This window comes from Narcine bancroftii, chromosome 9 (assembly GCF_036971445.1).
Source record: "Narcine bancroftii isolate sNarBan1 chromosome 9, sNarBan1.hap1, whole genome shotgun sequence".
Taxonomy (NCBI): Eukaryota; Metazoa; Chordata; class Chondrichthyes; order Torpediniformes; family Narcinidae; genus Narcine; species Narcine bancroftii.
The window spans coordinates 122,782,344-122,799,558 of NC_091477.1; the positions used below are offsets into that span (position 1 = coordinate 122,782,344).

Genomic DNA, 17,215 nt, shown 5'->3' on the forward strand with positions numbered 1-17,215 from the left:
ATAAGCAATAATGTGGAGGGCAATAAAGCTGTGGGAGTTTGTCGGCCAGCACAGCAGTTTGGAAATTGCCCGATTTGCATCTTCACTGCTCAAGAGCTGCAGTTATCCAAACAAGGTCACAATGAGCAGAAATACTCATCTCTGAGCCTGGCCTCACCATCTCTCCTGTGATCCTGTCATGCATTCAGTTCTATTTGTCTCTATTTGTCTCACTTCCTCCATTTAGCTGCTTCGACAATGGATTTGGATGTCATCACTGTGGGAAAATAAAGCACTCCTGCACTAGTACTACTTCCTCCTGAGAAAAGCAATTGATGGGGAACAGAATAATGAGTTAGGTGTGGGGTATCAACAAGTGCAAGCAACTATTCATTGGCTTGGTTTCACATCAATAAAACCTCAGATGGATTGCACTATGTTGAAAAACAACATCACAACACCAAAACAAATTGCAAAAGAGAACTTTTGTTCAGTCCAGGTACAAAGATATTGCAACTCAACACTAGTTAAACTGAGTTCTGGCTATTGCCAATCGCTTTGGAACACTGCTGAGGTAAGGCACAATTGCTTTTCTTGGAATCAACTTACCATCGAGTAATAAGAGGTCGGGCCTGTGATAGAAGAAAGAGACATTGATGAAAACAACTGTCAAATATATTAAGATTACATAGCTTACTCCAATGCAGGCTTGATCCAGATTGAAGCCCCACGACCAGTGTAGGAACAATTCGGTCTCATATCTCAGGTGACAAAAATCCCAAGATTTGACACTTCCAACTAGCAAAGGACAATAGTGAGCAGGCATACAAAACAAAGATGGATGAATGAAGCAACTCACGATGAAAGTGTATTACTTTTCAACTCTCCAATAGTTTGCCCACCATTGGCACAAGTCTCACAATGCTCTGGATTCCCCATTACTTAAAAAAAAACAAGGGGAAAGCCTAAATTCCAGCAATCTCCTCTTTGCTTCCTGAAGTAACCTGGGGTACATCTCGAATGGTCCCAGGACTATTCTATCCTAATGTTTTTAAGAAGATCCAGCATTTCTTCTTTCTTAATTTGCTCCAGCACACATGTTGCTCTATACTGACCTCAGATTGACCAAGGTCCCCCTCTCCAGTGACACTGAAACAAAGTATTCATTTAGGTCCTCCCCTACCTCTTCTGCCTTCAAGCATGTGTTGTCTCCTTTATTCTTAAGTGGCCTTACCTTCACTTGCCATCTTTCTGCTCTTCATGTATGCATAGAAGGCCTTTGGTTTTTCTTAATCCTACTTGCCAAGGCCTTCTCGTGCCCCCTTTCAGCTCTCCTGTCCTTAAGTTCCTTCCTAGCTAACATATAATTCTTATGAGCCCTTCCTGACTTTGGCTTCCTAAACTTTCTGTCTGCTTCCTTCTTCCTCTTAACCAGCTGTCTCACCTTTTTGTCAACCATGGTTCCCTTGTCTTACCATCTTTACCCTGTCTCAGTCAGATATACCTATCCAGAACTCCACACAAGTGATCCACAATCATCTTCCACATTGCTTCAATGCTCTTCCCCCCCCCCCAAAAAAAAACCCCAAGAACATACGTTCCCATTTACTTTCCCCAGTTCCAGAAATGCAAGGCACAACATTGCTTTACCTTAGTAATGGAGGCTAATATTATGGTGCAGGTTGGGAGAAGCTAACTGGAGTCAGCTCGAGGACTGCACTGGGCAATGCAGTATTTTTTTTCCTCCTCAAAAAACATTAATGAATCTAGACCATAAAACATAGGAGCTGAAATAGGCTACTCAGCCCATTGAATCTGCCCCACCATTTAATCATGAGGTGATCCATTTTCCACTCATTGCCCTGCCTTTTCTCCATAACCTTTGATGCCCTGGCTAATCAAGAACCAATTTCTGCCTTAAATACACCCAATAACGCAGCCTCCACAGATTTGCCACCCTCTGCTGAAGAAATTCCTACGTATCTCTGTTCTAAGCGGACTCCCTTCAATCCTGAAGATGTGCCCTCTTCTAGCCTCTCTCAAACATGAGAAATAACTTTTCTACATCGATTCTGTCCATGCCTTTCAACATTTGAAGCATTTCAATGAGATCCCCCCTCATTCTCCTAAATTCCAACAAGTATAGGCTCCTCATATGATTAAATCTTTCACTCTTGGAATCATCCTTGTGTCCCTCTCTTAAACCTTCACCATCAAGGGTGGCACAGTTGGCGTAGAGGTTAGCGCAACGCCTTCATTAGAGCGCCAACGATCGGGACTGAACTGCGGTTCAAATCCCGCACTATCTATAAAGAGTTTGTACCTTCTACCCATGTCTGTGGGGGCTCCGGTTTCCTCCCACTGTTCAAAATGTCCCAGAGGTCTAGATTAATCAGGGGTAAATTGGTCAGCACAGCACCGTAGGCCGAAATAGCCTGTTACCCTTCTGTATGTCAAAAAAATAAATAAATAAAGTGGCACATCATTTAACCATTTACAGAGCGGAAACAGGCCATGTCGGCCTTTCGAGTCCGCTCCGGTTCACTAGAACAACTCCACTAGCTCAATCCTCCCGCTCTCCGCCAATATCCTCCAACCCCCTCACTTCCATGTACACATCCAACCTTCTCTTAAATGACAGAAGGGATCCTGCCACAACTATCTCATTTGGAAGATCATTCCATTCTGCCACCACTCTCTGAGTGATCTTCCAAAGGCACGAACAACACAACTGACCCCCACCTAAGCTGCATCTCTTAAACGAGGAGCCCAAAACTGCTCACAACGCTCCGTGAGGTCACACCAGTGTCTTATAAAGGCTCAACATCACATCCCTTGCCATTATATCTATTCCTCTTGAAATGAAATTAATGTATTGCATTTTTTACAACAATTTTAGAGTTTCATTGAGATGTCAACTAAACTACTTTATTTTCTTTTCAATTTCTTTAGTTTTTTAATCAAAATCCGCTGAAGTTCAAGTGGCCATAATTGAATTGAAGCATCCAGATAACAGTAACACAAGGACTAATACCCTTTTACATGTGCAAGTGCAAAGTTCCACTAGAATTTTAAGCACAGAACATTAAGGGGAGGAAATAGAGAGGGCAGGGCAGGGTGTTTCCTGGAATGAGACGGCTTTAACCATGCAAGATTAGTATGGTCAAGGTGAAGATGTCAGTTGGCTTTCTCCTAACCTTAATGTGACCCAGTGTTCACTTATAGTAAGCAGTGCAAGGAGATGGGCTCTGTTTCAGTCACTTTGTCCAATGTTTTTATTTCAACATTTTTGGAGAAAAAATAGAAAAGTGGAAACTATCTTCTCTCTACACATGAGCACAGAGCCCACATAATTACTGTACCATAAGCAAAGACTACAGAGGAGGCAAAGCTGCAAAGTTTAACTGTCCTCAACAAAACTGCATCCAAGCACCAACAAAGATTAGATTACAACATAAAATAGCAGTCTCCTTTAGCAGAGCTCAGGGATTAGCACCAGGTCAGCTCAATAGAAGAGTCCAGTGGATAGGAACAGGCTGCCAAAATACATCCTACTCTGACATCGGACAGTACTTTAACAGGGGATGGAATGTAGGGACCAGGACTATTTTTTTAGGGTCTTGATATTGCTGACAATTGCAGGAATCATTGTTCATCCGTAATTACAGTGCCAAATGCTGTGACACTGTCTTGTTAAACTCCTGCAGAACTTCAGGTGAAGCGATTCAAGAGTCTCCCAAAATTAGACCCAGTAACAATGAAGGCTATACACTTTTAGGCCAGATAACACAGAAATTGGAGGATCCCGGCATGCAGAGAGGTGGTCCCAGTCTCCATTTGATTTTCAGTGTGGAAAAATAAGGGGACATTGGGGATCAAAATCCATACATCTTTCAAGGTCACCGCACAGGTTGATAGGACAGCTAAGAAGGCCTATGGTATGCTGGGCTTCATTAGTTGGGGGATTGAGTTTAGGAGTCGAGGCAATGTTGAAGCTCTACAAATTAGTTCAGTTCTGAACACCTCATTGCAGAAAATATGTGGAAGCTATGGAGAGAGCGCAGAGGAGATTTACCTGGATGTTGCCTATGGAGAGAGTGCAGAAGAGATTTACCTGGATGTTGCCTATGGAGAGAGTGCAGAGGAGATTTACCTGGATGTTGCCTATGGAGAGAGTGCAGAAGAGATTTACCTGGATGTTGCCTATGGAGAGAGTGCAGAGGAGATTTACCTGGATGTTGCCTGGATTTGAAAATGTATCTTATGATGCAAGGTAGCAGAGCTGGGACTTTTCTCTTTGATGCAAAGGACAAGATGTGACTTAATAGAAGTCTACAAGATTTTGAGAGGCATTGATAAGGTGGGCAGTCAGCACTTTTTTCCCCCAAGGTGTGAGTAGCAAACACCAGAGTGAAGGGTGGAAAGTTTAGGGGCAACATCAGGGATACAGAGAGAGCTGTGGGTGCCTGGAATGTATTGCCAGGGATGGTGGTGGAGGCTGGAACAATAGAGCATTTAAAAGACTCCTAGACAGACACACAGTTGAAAGAAAAATATAGGGTTATGAGGTAGAGAAGGTTTCATTTTTTCTGGTAACTATATATTGGTCTGTTCTGTGCTGTAATGTTCTACATTTTCCTTGGTTCTAGGAACTGCAGATTTAGGTGGTGTTGGCCGAAGACCCTTAGTGAGCAACTAAAATAGATTTTAAAAAATGAAACAACCTATATGTAGCACTGGTGGAGGGAGTGAATATTTAGAGTGGTACGTAGTGTACTGATTGAAGAAAACATTTGAAGCTGAACACACTATTCCTGGCTCATCCCCTGTAGTTGGTGGACAATGTTTTTGGGAGCAAGACACTACAGGATGCCAAGCCTCCAATCTGTTCTCATACCCTGATATTTTTGTGGCTGGTGCAGGTGGATTTCTGCCCTATGCTGACCTCAAGATGTTGATGGTGGTGACTTGGTGATGTCAAACATCAAAGGTGGGTGGGTAGACTTTCTGTTGGAGGAGACGGTTATTGTCTGACACCAGCACTACCTTCCCACACCTGAATGTTATCTCAAACTTGCTTCATCCAGACATGGATTTGTCAAGAAGATTAGAATGAACATGACAGTCTTCAGATTAATTCAAAAAAAATGTAAACAGAATCTGGGAATCTGACCTGACGTATTAACTTCTTCAACAGTTGCAACAAGTCACACTGTAACAGTTGAAGGGGAAAGAGTTAAAACTTCAGGTCATTGAGTCTTCACAATGAAAGGTCACTGACCAAAAAGGTTCACCATCTTTCCTTCCACAAAAGCAGTGTGCCTTGAGTACGTTTGTGCTTTATTTGCATGTCACTTATTACTGGTAGAAGACCATCATTGTATTAAATAAAAATATACTTGGATGAATCTTGAAGTATTTTAACTAACAAATAAACCATAGTGTTGTTAAAGTGATAGCTATGACCCCCAACTGCGAGGGCTGATAGCTGCTGTATATTCCCAAAACCATTGCAACAAAAACAGTACATCAGACTCTGATCTATTCTCATCTCTGTTTTTGAAATATCAGACTGTTTGTTTCTTTCTTCCTCAAAAGAATAAAAACAAAGCATTTTCTTTATTGTGTGCTTTTCTGGTCAGCTCATTATAGCAATTATATCATTCACCTTGAACAGGTTCTCAAGAACGTTACCTTGACTGATGGGCTTGATTTACAAGGAGAGGTTGGACAGGCTGGGAATTTTCTCGCTGGAGTGTAGGAGGGTGAAGGTTTATAAATAGCCCAGATAAATAGAGTCTTATTCCCATGCTGGGGGAATCTAAAACTGGACACCCCAACCATGTATACCTAGATTTAAGGTGAGAGGGGAAATATTGAACAGGGTCCTGAGGAACACCTTTTTCCATATAGTGTGCAGAGAGTTCATGAGTTCACGGGTACATGGATACAAAAGGTTTAGACGGATACAGGCCAAGTGCAACAAAATGGGTATAGCTTGGGTGGAAAACCTGCTCAGCATGTAGGAGTGGGGCTGAAGGGCCTGTTTCCATGTGTAAAGCTTAATAACTTTCAAACATCTTTCAATTAATCTGCTTTATAAACTTTACATGATAATATACAGTACTAAAATAACTGAATAATTTCCATCTCTGCACTCAGAATATGGCTGACGACTATAAGCTACAATGAGAGCTTAATTATGTCGCAAAAACCCTTGGTTCTTTCTTTGCACCCCACCAACCTCCACGTGCAACATGTCATACTTCCACCAATTTCATCGAGATTCCACCACCAGCCTCATCCTCCCTTCCCCACCCCTTTCTGTCAGGATTATTCTTTCCATGTCTCCCTGGTCCACTATTCCCTCTCTATAATTATAATAAACTAGGTACAAGTACAGATTATTTCAGATTTCAACTCTGCTTTGATTCATTCCTGGCTTTAAACTTTTGCTGATTTTACAAAACAAAGTTGCACAGGAAAAAAAATGCCATTGAAGATAGCCTGACGACAACAGGTTCAGGAAGAGACTTTCAACCATAAGAGCCTGTTCCACTCTTCAATGAAAACTATGGTTTGTGAAAACAAAATGCATTGCTCCTGGATTCAAAGCCACTAAGCTCCTCAGCTTGAAAGGGAGCACAGATTGTGACATGGCAGAACTGTAAAGAATTATGGCAAGGAGGCTTCTGCTGTGGTAAGTAGGCCAATAAGGAGTTAATGGCTTAGTAGATTAAGCAGTCCACAGCTGCAGAGTATAGTATGACTGGAATGGATGGGAGTGTTAAGTAAAGAGATATGGCATATCAAGAAAATACTGGGAAAGCTGCTAGGTTATAAATCACAGAAACTGTTTAGAAATGAAGAAGCAAAAAAGATTAGATTGCTTAAAGTAAAAACATTTAAAATTGCATGCAGACATCTGTTTAAAGCACTATATACAATGGTCAGCACAGACTAGAAAGGCCAAAATGGCCTGTTTTCTATGCTATAGCATTTCTATGATTTATTATAGCATACAAGTCAAGTCTTGAAACCCCCCCCCCAAAAAAAAAATCAGGAGTTGACTTATACACTAGATACAAAAATAAGACCTTAAATTCAACTAAAAAAACTGCTCGACGTAGATTCGGTGTATAAGACAACCCTGGAAGCACATCCTTACCGCCAGTGCTGCCATAACCCACCCAGACATTTTTCAACTGTAGAGCCTGAGGTCCCCGCTCCTGCCTGGGAGCCGATGCGTAGCCATGAGCAGCAAAGCGACTTCTTCAATATGGACAGAACTGCACCCAGTGTTGAGAATGGAGTAGTCATCACTGACTCCAGCTGTAGACGATACTAAAAACTTGAACCCAGCTCCGTTTGTCATCTTCCCGGTCAGAAGCATAGGTTTTTTAAAATTGTTTTTATACTTGCTTGCTTAATTTACAGATTTGTAACTTGGCAATTGGGGTGTTGTAACAAAGTATGGTTGTTGCTAGGAAGCCCAGCTTGTTCCTTGCAGAAAATTGGGGGTCGACTTATATACCCGCTATATGATAAAACCATTAAAATGAGGCTGAAAATGGGGACCTGACATCTGAAGATCGAGTTATATGCCAAAATATACAGTAAGTTGCATGAGCATGCTGTGTACTTTGAATGGGGCAAAGTGCAAAGAACGAGTTACATAGTTTACTCTTTCTTTGTACTCCTCACTCCCACTAACGCAATACAATAAAGAAGTATATGCTCTTTGGTACTGCTGTTGTTTGTTTATTACAGCGCGGGTGAACTTTAACAGAACAATCACTTACTTGGCAAACAATGCCCTGGCTAAAGCCAGCCTCATTCTCCAGCCTCCAGAGAATTCCCTAAAACAAGATAAAAATCACCATCAAAGTTCCAAAACAAAAACATTTTGTCAATTTCAGATCAATGGAGCACAGGAAGCATTAGCTGAACACTGGAAGAGATTTAGAACGCAAGAAATAATGGGAGTAAACATGGCTGAGCCTTCCCAACAAATCCCCTGTTAATGTTACAGGCAATGTACAGGGGGCCTCAACACGTTCCTGTTCAAAGCCTATAATCCCAATTTCCATACAGATCAAAAATATATCATTCTCAAAATTGTGTGCAGAATGATTCAGCCATTCTCCGGGGCACGGAATGCAAAATATTTGTAACCTAGCAAATAACATCTGATCTCAGATAATAATTTCCCTCTGATCTTGAGTCTATCCGCTCAAGATCCAAGATTTTCCCACAGGCAATTATCCTGACAACTTGAACCTAGGCAGGCTCTTGCAGAATATCTGAATTAAAATCACCACATGGATTCAAATGTAATTGTAGAATTGCAGCAAAAGACAGAGGTGAGAAAGCTAACTGCATCAGGAGGCAACAAAAGGAAATAGATAACCTGTAAATGGACCAACATTGTTCTTGATGTCATATAATTTTCTATAATCAATTTATTGACCTTAGAAATAAATTAATAAGGGGAATACCAGTAAATTAACAGAATGATTTTTTTTTCAGCTTCTTACCTAGTCACTTGTTTCTGCATTTTGGAGCTGAATCCCAAACCAGCCAGAATAACTGAAGCCCTAGAAACAGAAAAGTGGATATCAAAACAGATATAGTTGCAGGTTTAAGGGCAGAACCATTCACATAGAGAGAGGAGGCAAGAGACCACGCATCAGAAAGTGGGAGTAATGTGCACACACACATACACAAGAGAAAGGAAGGCTCAGTGTCACAGCCCGAGGGATAGGTGAACAAGGACAGACAGCACAGCGGAAGTCTCCATGTAATTCCTTGTATTGAGTGGACATTTTAAGATTGATTGGCACAGCAACTCTCTTGTGCGTTAGTTAATAGTTATCCTTCAGTCAATGTTATTACGATTTTTTGTGGGAACTTGCTCTCCACAAACTGAGTGCTGTTATGGCTTCATTACAACAGATGTCACTTCAAACATTGACTACTTAAGGGCACTGGGGCAAAAGACAGTGGTTCATCAATGCAAAACTTTCAACATAACACATCAGAAGGAATTTGGACACAATTCCATGTTTCTTTCCTCAGAGAGGCTTTTAATATTATTACAAATTAGGAGTCACCAATCAGCACCGGCTTGAATATTGTCCAAGTCTTGCTGCATCGAGGAGCGGTGAATGACGCTGAACATTGTGCAATCATCAAACAACCCACTTCTGATTTTACGATTCAAGGAAGGTCACTGATGAAGCAGCTGAAGGTGGTTGGGTCCAGGACACTAATCTGAGGAACTGTTGCAGCGATGTGCTGGGGCTGAGACAATTGACCACCAACCACCACAACCTTTTTGTGTTGTTAATATAATCATAGTACCTACAGACCCCTTCCCCCCCATTTACTCTGTTGGAGGTGGATTCCAAACCGTGGTGGGTTTTCCCCGATTCCCATTAACCCCAGCTAAGCTGAGACTCCTCGATGCGAAATTTCCATCAAATGATGTCAGGGTGAGGTATAACTCACTGCCTCTGAAGTTCAGCTCATTCGTCCATGTTTGGATCGATGCTGTTATGAGGTGCAGTGCACAACTGGAGAAACCGACACTGAGCTGGTTACTGCTCAGCAAGGAATGATCCCTTCCATCACTTTGCTGATTACCTAGAGCAGATCGATGGGGCAGTAATTTATAGGTCTGCAAAATATTGTGGGCCAAAGGGCCTGGACTGTACAGTAATATTCCAATTGAACCTAATGAGGTTGGATTTGATATGGGATAAAATGGTTTAATTACACCAAATGATTGCGCAAAGGTGGCTGAGGTGACCCACTTGTTGAAAACATACCTGGCTGGAGCCTTGTCCGCCTCGATCTCCTCCAACTTGGCATAAATTTCTGTCAGCCTACTGCTCTCTGTCCCATCACCTCTAAAAAAGAAATTCACAAAACAGATTTTTTTTGCAGCTACGAGCTGGGCTCCATCGGGATGAAATAGTTGCTGAACAGCCAGCTCCAACAAAGCCCAATTCATCCTCATTTACCATCATAGTCACATTTCCCAGCAGGGGATCACTTTACAATGAACCAAGCCAATTTCTTCGCAATTCAAGCAGACACCACAGCCAAATCAAATTTGGATATTTCAACTGTCTCTATGAGTTAAATAACCTAATAGTATTACCCCAGTTCCAAATGCTCCTTTCAGTTCATACTCTTCTGGGCAGAGGTGACCTGTTCAAGTGGGATACGATGAACTTGACCAGAGAGGGTCCAACAAACTGGGAGGCAGATTCATTAGTGCCACATGAAAGGATTTAAAGTAGATTGGCAAAGGGTGGAATCTTATGTGGGACAGAGGCAGGTGAGGGATGAGAGGTTTAGGGTGGCACAGATACAGCACCAGTGACCCAGGTTCAAATCCACTGCTGGCTGTAAGGAGCTTGTATGTTCTTCTATTGTCTGCATGGGTTTCCTTCAGGTGCTCTTGTTTCCTCTCACCCTTCAAAAATTAACGGGTTGTAGGTTAATTTGTGTATAATTGGGCAGCATGGGTTTAAATGGCCATAATCAGGTTCTACTGTGCTGTGAATAAAATTTAAAGTAAATTTAGGAGGGCAGAAGAAAGGCAGGGAGCGAGGATGGACTATTGGTTTGAACTGCATTTATTTTAATGCTAGAGGTTTGCCAGGCAAGGCAGATGCATTTGGGTTATGGATAAACATGCGACTGGGATAAGGTCATCATTATGGAAGCCTGGTTAAAAGAGGGGTACCAGTGGCAGCTCAACATTCCAGGGTACAAAAGGGGCAGTGATGGGGGTAAACGTGGTATGCACAATTTGTTTTCGGTTAAGGGTATCTCAACTAAGGCATGCCATAGTTGGGTTGCCTCGGAGACTCTTTGGGCGAAGCTGAAAAACGAAAAACATGATAATCTTGTTGGGCAATAAACAAAAGTGCTGGAGAAACTCTGCATCTATAGGAAGGGGCCAAACTCTTTGTCAAGGTATGAGCCAAAAGTACAGGCAGAGTGTATGGATTGAATAGAAGATAGGAGGAGCAGGCTGGTGGGGGGGGGGGGGGGGGTGGTGATAGGAAGGAGTAGGGGGAGGAGCACGGAGCACAAGATAACAGGCAAGAGGTCTGTTAACTACTGAGAGTAGGTGAGATACAAACCAGAGGATATAGGTTAAGATTAAAAGCTTAGGGGGAACTTCTAGAGTGGAGGGAGTGTAGAAGTAAGTGCCATCTGAAGTGGTAAATGCAGGCTCCATTTTATCATTTAAGAAGAATTTGGAATGGTAAATAGATAGGAAGGGTATAGAGGGCTATATACTAGGTGCAGATCAGTGGGATTAGGCAGAAAATAGTTAACCACAGATTTGAAGGGCTGAAGGGCCTTTTTCAGAGCTGCAATGTTCTATGGTTCTAGGTCTCAGAAGAGAAAAAAGCTGAGAAGGGTGCAGCTCTCTGATAGGAGAGAGAAGGGAAGAGGTTGGAGAGCCAGACGAGATAGCGAGAGTGTATGCATGCGCGTGTGCAGGAGTTAAACAGAGACTGGAAAAGTTGATATTAATACTGTCTGGTTGGAGGGTGGCCAGATAATATATTAGGTGTTCCTCAGATTTGATGGTAGCCTCATTTTGGGAAGTTTAACGTGGGTTGGACCTAAAGAGTGAATGGTTGGTATCTGGAGTATCTTGTTGGAGCAGAGGAATCTAGGAGCACAGGGACACAACCTTGAAAATGGAGTCACAAATAGATTGGGTGGTCAAAAAGGCTTTCAGCTCATTGGTCTGCATCAATCAGAGTAAATAAATGTAGAAGTTGGGAGTTGCGTTGTACGTGGGTGAGGCCCCATTTGGAGTTCTGGTCACTGTGCGACAGGAAAGATGTGGTCAAGCTGGAGAGGGTGCAGAGAGGATGAGGCCAGGACCTGAGCAGCAGGGAGGTTGTGCAGGCTGAGGCTTTATTCCTTGGAGCACAGGAGGATGAGGGGTGATCTCATAGAGGTGTTCAAAAATCAGAGGAATACATTGGGTGAACGCAGAATCTTTTTGCCCAGAGTAGGGGAAATCAGTAACTGGAGAGCATAGGTTTAAGGTGACTGGGGATATATTGAAAAGGAACCTTTGGGTTTACTTTTTTTTTGCACAGAGGGTGATGGGTGCATGGAATGGGCTGCCAGAGATGGTCAAGGCAGGTACTATTGCAATGTTCAAGAAAAAAAATGCATACATGGACAGGATAAGTTTAGAGGGATGTGGGCCAGTGCTGGGAGGTGGAACATTTTGATTGGTGTTGAGCCTCTTTCCACACGGTCTGACTCTATGACTATAACCTGGACAGACTCAGCGAGACAAGCAACATCCATAGAGTGAAATGATCAGTTGACGTTTTGGGCTGGAACCCTTTTCCAAGACGAGATAGGAAGGAGAGATATCAAACATGAAAGGTGGAAAGGTGGGGGTGGGTTGTGGAGTACAAAAAGGATACTGGACAAATAGTGGGATAGGTGGACAGGCAAAAAGGGGAAGAGATGACTCCAGAGTCAGGGTGGGGTGTGAGAGAAAAGTACAGGAGCAGATGAAGGACAAAGGGAACGTGAAAGTGGATGCACGTGAGATTACCTGAAATTAGAACATTAATGTTCATGGGCTTGAGTTTTAGGTTACCCAGGTAGAATACGAATTCTAAAACCTGCCCATGAAATGAAATGGAATTAATCAACGACATAATGGTATAAAATCTGGTCTTGGGGCAGTCAAAGAATATTGGGTCCAAACCACATTTCTTGAGTATTATCCACACTGGGTCAGTGCATAACCATTCTGTGCCCAACTGTTCTGTGCATAAATAGTTACAACATAAGAAATAATGCATCCTCTTTATCTGAGGCTTAATTTTGCATGGACAGTGACTGGATTAAGCTCGCTGCATAAAGAACAACTGTGTCATTATTATTTGCTTGTTCTTCACAGCCCTGCAAATTATTCACTTTCAGGAGTTTATCCAATCCAAAAAACTCTCAATACAGTGCCTACTTCCCTAGTCCTACAGAACGCCACAGCATAGATGAAAGCTAGGGCTTTTTGGAGCGAAGAAGGATGAGGGGTGACTTAATAGAGGTATACAAGATTATAAGAGGAATAGATAGGGTGGACGGCCAGCATCTTTTTTTCCCAGGGCAAGAGAAGCACGCACTAGAGAACATCTGTACAAGGTGAGGGGAGGAAAGTTTAGGGGAGAAGTCAGGGGTACATTTTTTTTTAAATAGAGTAGTGTGTGCCTGGAATGCATTTCCGGGGTGGTGGTGAAATGAGGGAATTAAAAGTCTTAGATCGGTGCATGAATGCAAGAAAAATAGGTTATGGTGTGAGGTAGGGAGGCTCAGATTGTTGAGTAGATTTATATAGGTTAGCACGACTTCATGGGCAAAAGGTCCTGTAATGTTCTATGTTCCAAATTCTATAACTACACTATCCCAGACTTTCCCGCTATCCCGCAGACTCACTCACTTTATGATCTTTGCCGCAAAATGTAAACCTTGCCTCCTTGGCCTTGAACCATCCTCTCGTAGCAATAGATTCTTATTACGATAATAATGATGAGTTTATTGTCATAAACATACTGTACAATATACACATGCACCAAAATTGTTACATGACCAAACAAGTTCTTTATATAAACTGCAAAAACAACTCCATTTTACTTACATGCTGGCATTCATTTTTGCCGTCAGCTCCTTCTCCTCCTGCACCAAGCTCTCCCGCACTGTGTCAGACTCCAGCACGCTCTGTAGAGCCTGTGTTTCATCACCCACTACCTCCTGCTCCACATGCAAGATGCTGATGTGTGAGGGAATGCGAAGACTCCGTGCTGACATCATCTTTAGCAGTGTTGTTTTCCCCAAGCCGTTCCGACCAACTAAACCATATCGCCTTCCATAAGCAAGCTGCAAATCTGCACCAGAGAGCAGGGCCCTGAAAGACAGAATGGTCAGGTGATGAAATACATCCCTTTTCCCCAATATTTTAAGGATCCATAGACATAGATTTCATGGAATCATGACACAGAAGGCTGCAATGGAAGGTTATCCCTCTCCTCTGGACAAACAGGCGGACTTAGAACAAACAAATATTAAAAGCAATGTTTCGGTAAAGAAATAGGCATAGTATATAGCTGGGGCCCAAACACTGATCCCACTAATCGCAGCATGCATACCCCCTTATGGTGTACAAAATCGTTGAGGAACCCTTCCACCCAGCATCCTTCTGCTGCTCCCGTCAGGGAAGAGATACAGGAGGATCAGAGCCGGTACCACCAGGCTGAGGAACAACTTGTTCCCACAGACAGTGAGAATACTGAATGACCAAAGCAACTCCTCACACTAACCATCCGAGACTCTCGTATTCATGAAACAATATTTATTTGTATAGATGAAATACTTGTCCTGCATATATATTGATTGTCTGTTTGTGTGTTATGTCTTTGTCTTTTGCACTGAGGATCAGAAAATGCTGTTTCATTGGATTGTATCCATATAATCAGATGACAATAAACTTGACTATTGTTTAATATTCAATTCTCAATCCATGTCAGTCTATTCCGCATGATCCAAAATGCTCCACCCCTAATGACCATCCTCCTGCCTGGAGCCTTATTGAAAGTCTGCCGAAAATCCAAATAGATTGTACTCACCAGATCCCCACTATCTATTCTACTGGTCGCTCTTCAAAAGACTCCAATGACAGTGACACGTGAATTATTTATGTACAAGCCCATGCTGAGAGCTACTACTCATTTCAAACTGATCTGCTATTGCTTCCTTTACTTTAGACCCAAACGCCTTCCCCTCTGACTACAGCTATCAGACAAGTTTTTGCTCCCCTCCAATACACGGGAACAATGACTGAATCTGTAGAATTTTGGAAGATGATGACAAGATCTTTCAGCACCTCTACAAAGTTTGTAATTTTTAGAATATTGGCAGATAAATGATCAGGCCGTGAGCTTTCAGACACACCAACTCCTTATTTATTTATACTGATTATTATTTCCTTCAAGTAGTCACATTTATTTTTCATTTATACCATGCATTGCACGGTAAAGACGAGGTAGTGTTTCTTCAGGACCACGGAGCAGATTTACATAAATAGTTAAAATATGAAGACTTATACAGTAAAAGTCCATGGTACATTATCCACACATGTCCTGGGAATTCAGGATCCTGATGGATTGGGGGAAAAAAAACTGTTTCCCAATCTGGATGTAATGGCCCGAGTGCTACGGTACCTCCTACCAGCTGGCAGAAGGGAAAACAGTTTACGTGAGGGGTGTGTGGAGTCCTTCACAATGTTTATTTGCTTTCCGCGTGCATCGAGTGTGGTGGATATCTGTCATGGTAGAAAGAAAGCCCCCAGCGATCTTTTCCACTGACTTCACTATCCTCTGCAGGGTCTTATGGTCCAAGGTGGTTCAGCTTCCAAACCAGGCGGTGATGCAGTTGCACAGGATGCTCTCAATACATCTTCTGTAAAATGTAGAGAGGAATGAGGGTGGGAGATGGACTTTCCTCAGCCTTTGCAGGAAGTCGAGGTGGTGCTGGACTTTCTTGGCTATGGAGCTGGTGTTAAGGGATTCTCTGCCAAGTGCACACCAAGGACCTTGATACTCTTGACGACCTTAACAGTAGAGCCATCAATGGTCAGTGGAGAGTGAAATTCCCCCGGGGCCCTCCTGAAGTCGACAACTGTCTCTTTTGTTTTAATAATGTTCAGATACAGGTTGTTGGTTAGCGACTGCCCCTCATCTGTGTCCGCTCACTCCTCATTCTCACTAATAAGGCCCATCATGATCCAGTCATCAGTGAACTTGATGATGTGGTCACAAGTCAGCAGAGTGAACAGCCATGGATTAAGCACGGAGCCCTGCAGGACTCCGTGCTCAGTGTGGTCTTTGAAGTATAATATCCGATCCAGACCGCTTGAGGTCTCGCTGACAGGAAGTCAAGAAATCCAATTGCAGGAGGTGTTGAGACCCAGGGAGTAGGTAACTAGACATGCAGACTTGGGGGTGCCCTTGTTGATGGTTAGAGAGGAGGAAGTGATATTACTGATGAAGAAGTCAAAGATCCAACTACAGAGTCCAGGATCTTTCAGCTTGGTCATGAATCTGTGGTAAACAATGAGCTGTAATCAATGAACATTAGGCTGATGTAGGTGGTTGTGTCGTCCAGGAGATCTAATGCAGAGAAGAGGGCCAGTGAGACGATGCGTGAACTGAAGTTGGTCCAGAGATTGGAGTCAATTTGCTTCATAACCTACCTCTCTAACCAGTTCTTCACGGTTGACATCAATTCCACTAGCCAACAGTCATTGAGTACATCACCTTGCTCTTCATGGCTGCAGGAATGATGGATGACCTTTTGAACCAGTAAATAGCAGGGTCCTAGGGAGTTTTGAAGAATAGTGGGACCTAGTGATATAGGTACATAATTCCTTGAAACAGGTGACAGCAGTGGACTCTGTGGTGAAGGTGGCATTTAGCATACCTTCTTTCATCAGTTGACATCCAGGGGACTTTGATTATAATCTAAGAAAAATCTCTGGATTTTGGATCGATTTTAGAAATTTTAAAGACTAAATAAAATAGAAGTTACACAAGATATTCAAGAAAAGAGAGAAAGCAGCAAACTGCAGGCTAATTTAGCCTAACATCAGTCAATAAGAGAATGCTCATATCCCTTACAGACGGTGGTAGCAGGTCATGTTTGATAAATTTGCTAGAGATTTTAAGGAGGTTACAAATGGGTGCGTAAAGGGGACTCAGTGGATGCATTATATTCAAATTTCCAGAAATAAGGTGCTATATAAAAGGGTTACTACACAAAATGGGAATGCACAAGGTTGGATGTTGCTCCTGTTCAAGTTCAAGCATTTTCTCCTGAATCACTGGATTTTCCTGCAGATACACTCCTGGCATTGCTAATAGATTCCATTTGCTCAGTTATGTTCAGATTCAAGCACTTGAAACCAAAGTATCCCCTCACAACCAATTTATAAAATGACAATGAAAGAAGTATTTATTCGGTTAATTGACATTTTTAAGGTGAAGTAGTTACCTTTGCTGTGCTTTACAAATGCAAGATATAAAGAACACTCCAGGATATTTTAAACAAATCCACTACTATCACGCTAGTTTTTCAAAAACTAATTAAACACTTGCTGAGATTTCACTAAATACAAATTCCC

General features: G+C 42.4%; 1 protein-coding gene across 1 annotated transcript in view; it reads right to left on the reverse strand.

The window, feature by feature from the left end:
- The window catches only part of abcf3 (ATP-binding cassette, sub-family F (GCN20), member 3), a 72,197-nt gene that overhangs the window by 19,003 nt on the left and 35,979 nt on the right, over window positions 1–17,215 (reverse strand). Inside the window, exons 7-11 of the mRNA XM_069897631.1 lie at window positions 13,679–13,945; window positions 9,810–9,890; window positions 8,517–8,576; window positions 7,782–7,838; window positions 589–611 (exon numbers count right to left, since the gene is read on the reverse strand). Of these exons, the coding sequence (XP_069753732.1) occupies window positions 589–611; window positions 7,782–7,838; window positions 8,517–8,576; window positions 9,810–9,890; window positions 13,679–13,945 (488 nt within the window). The remainder of the gene's footprint in view (window positions 1–588; window positions 612–7,781; window positions 7,839–8,516; window positions 8,577–9,809; window positions 9,891–13,678; window positions 13,946–17,215) is intronic.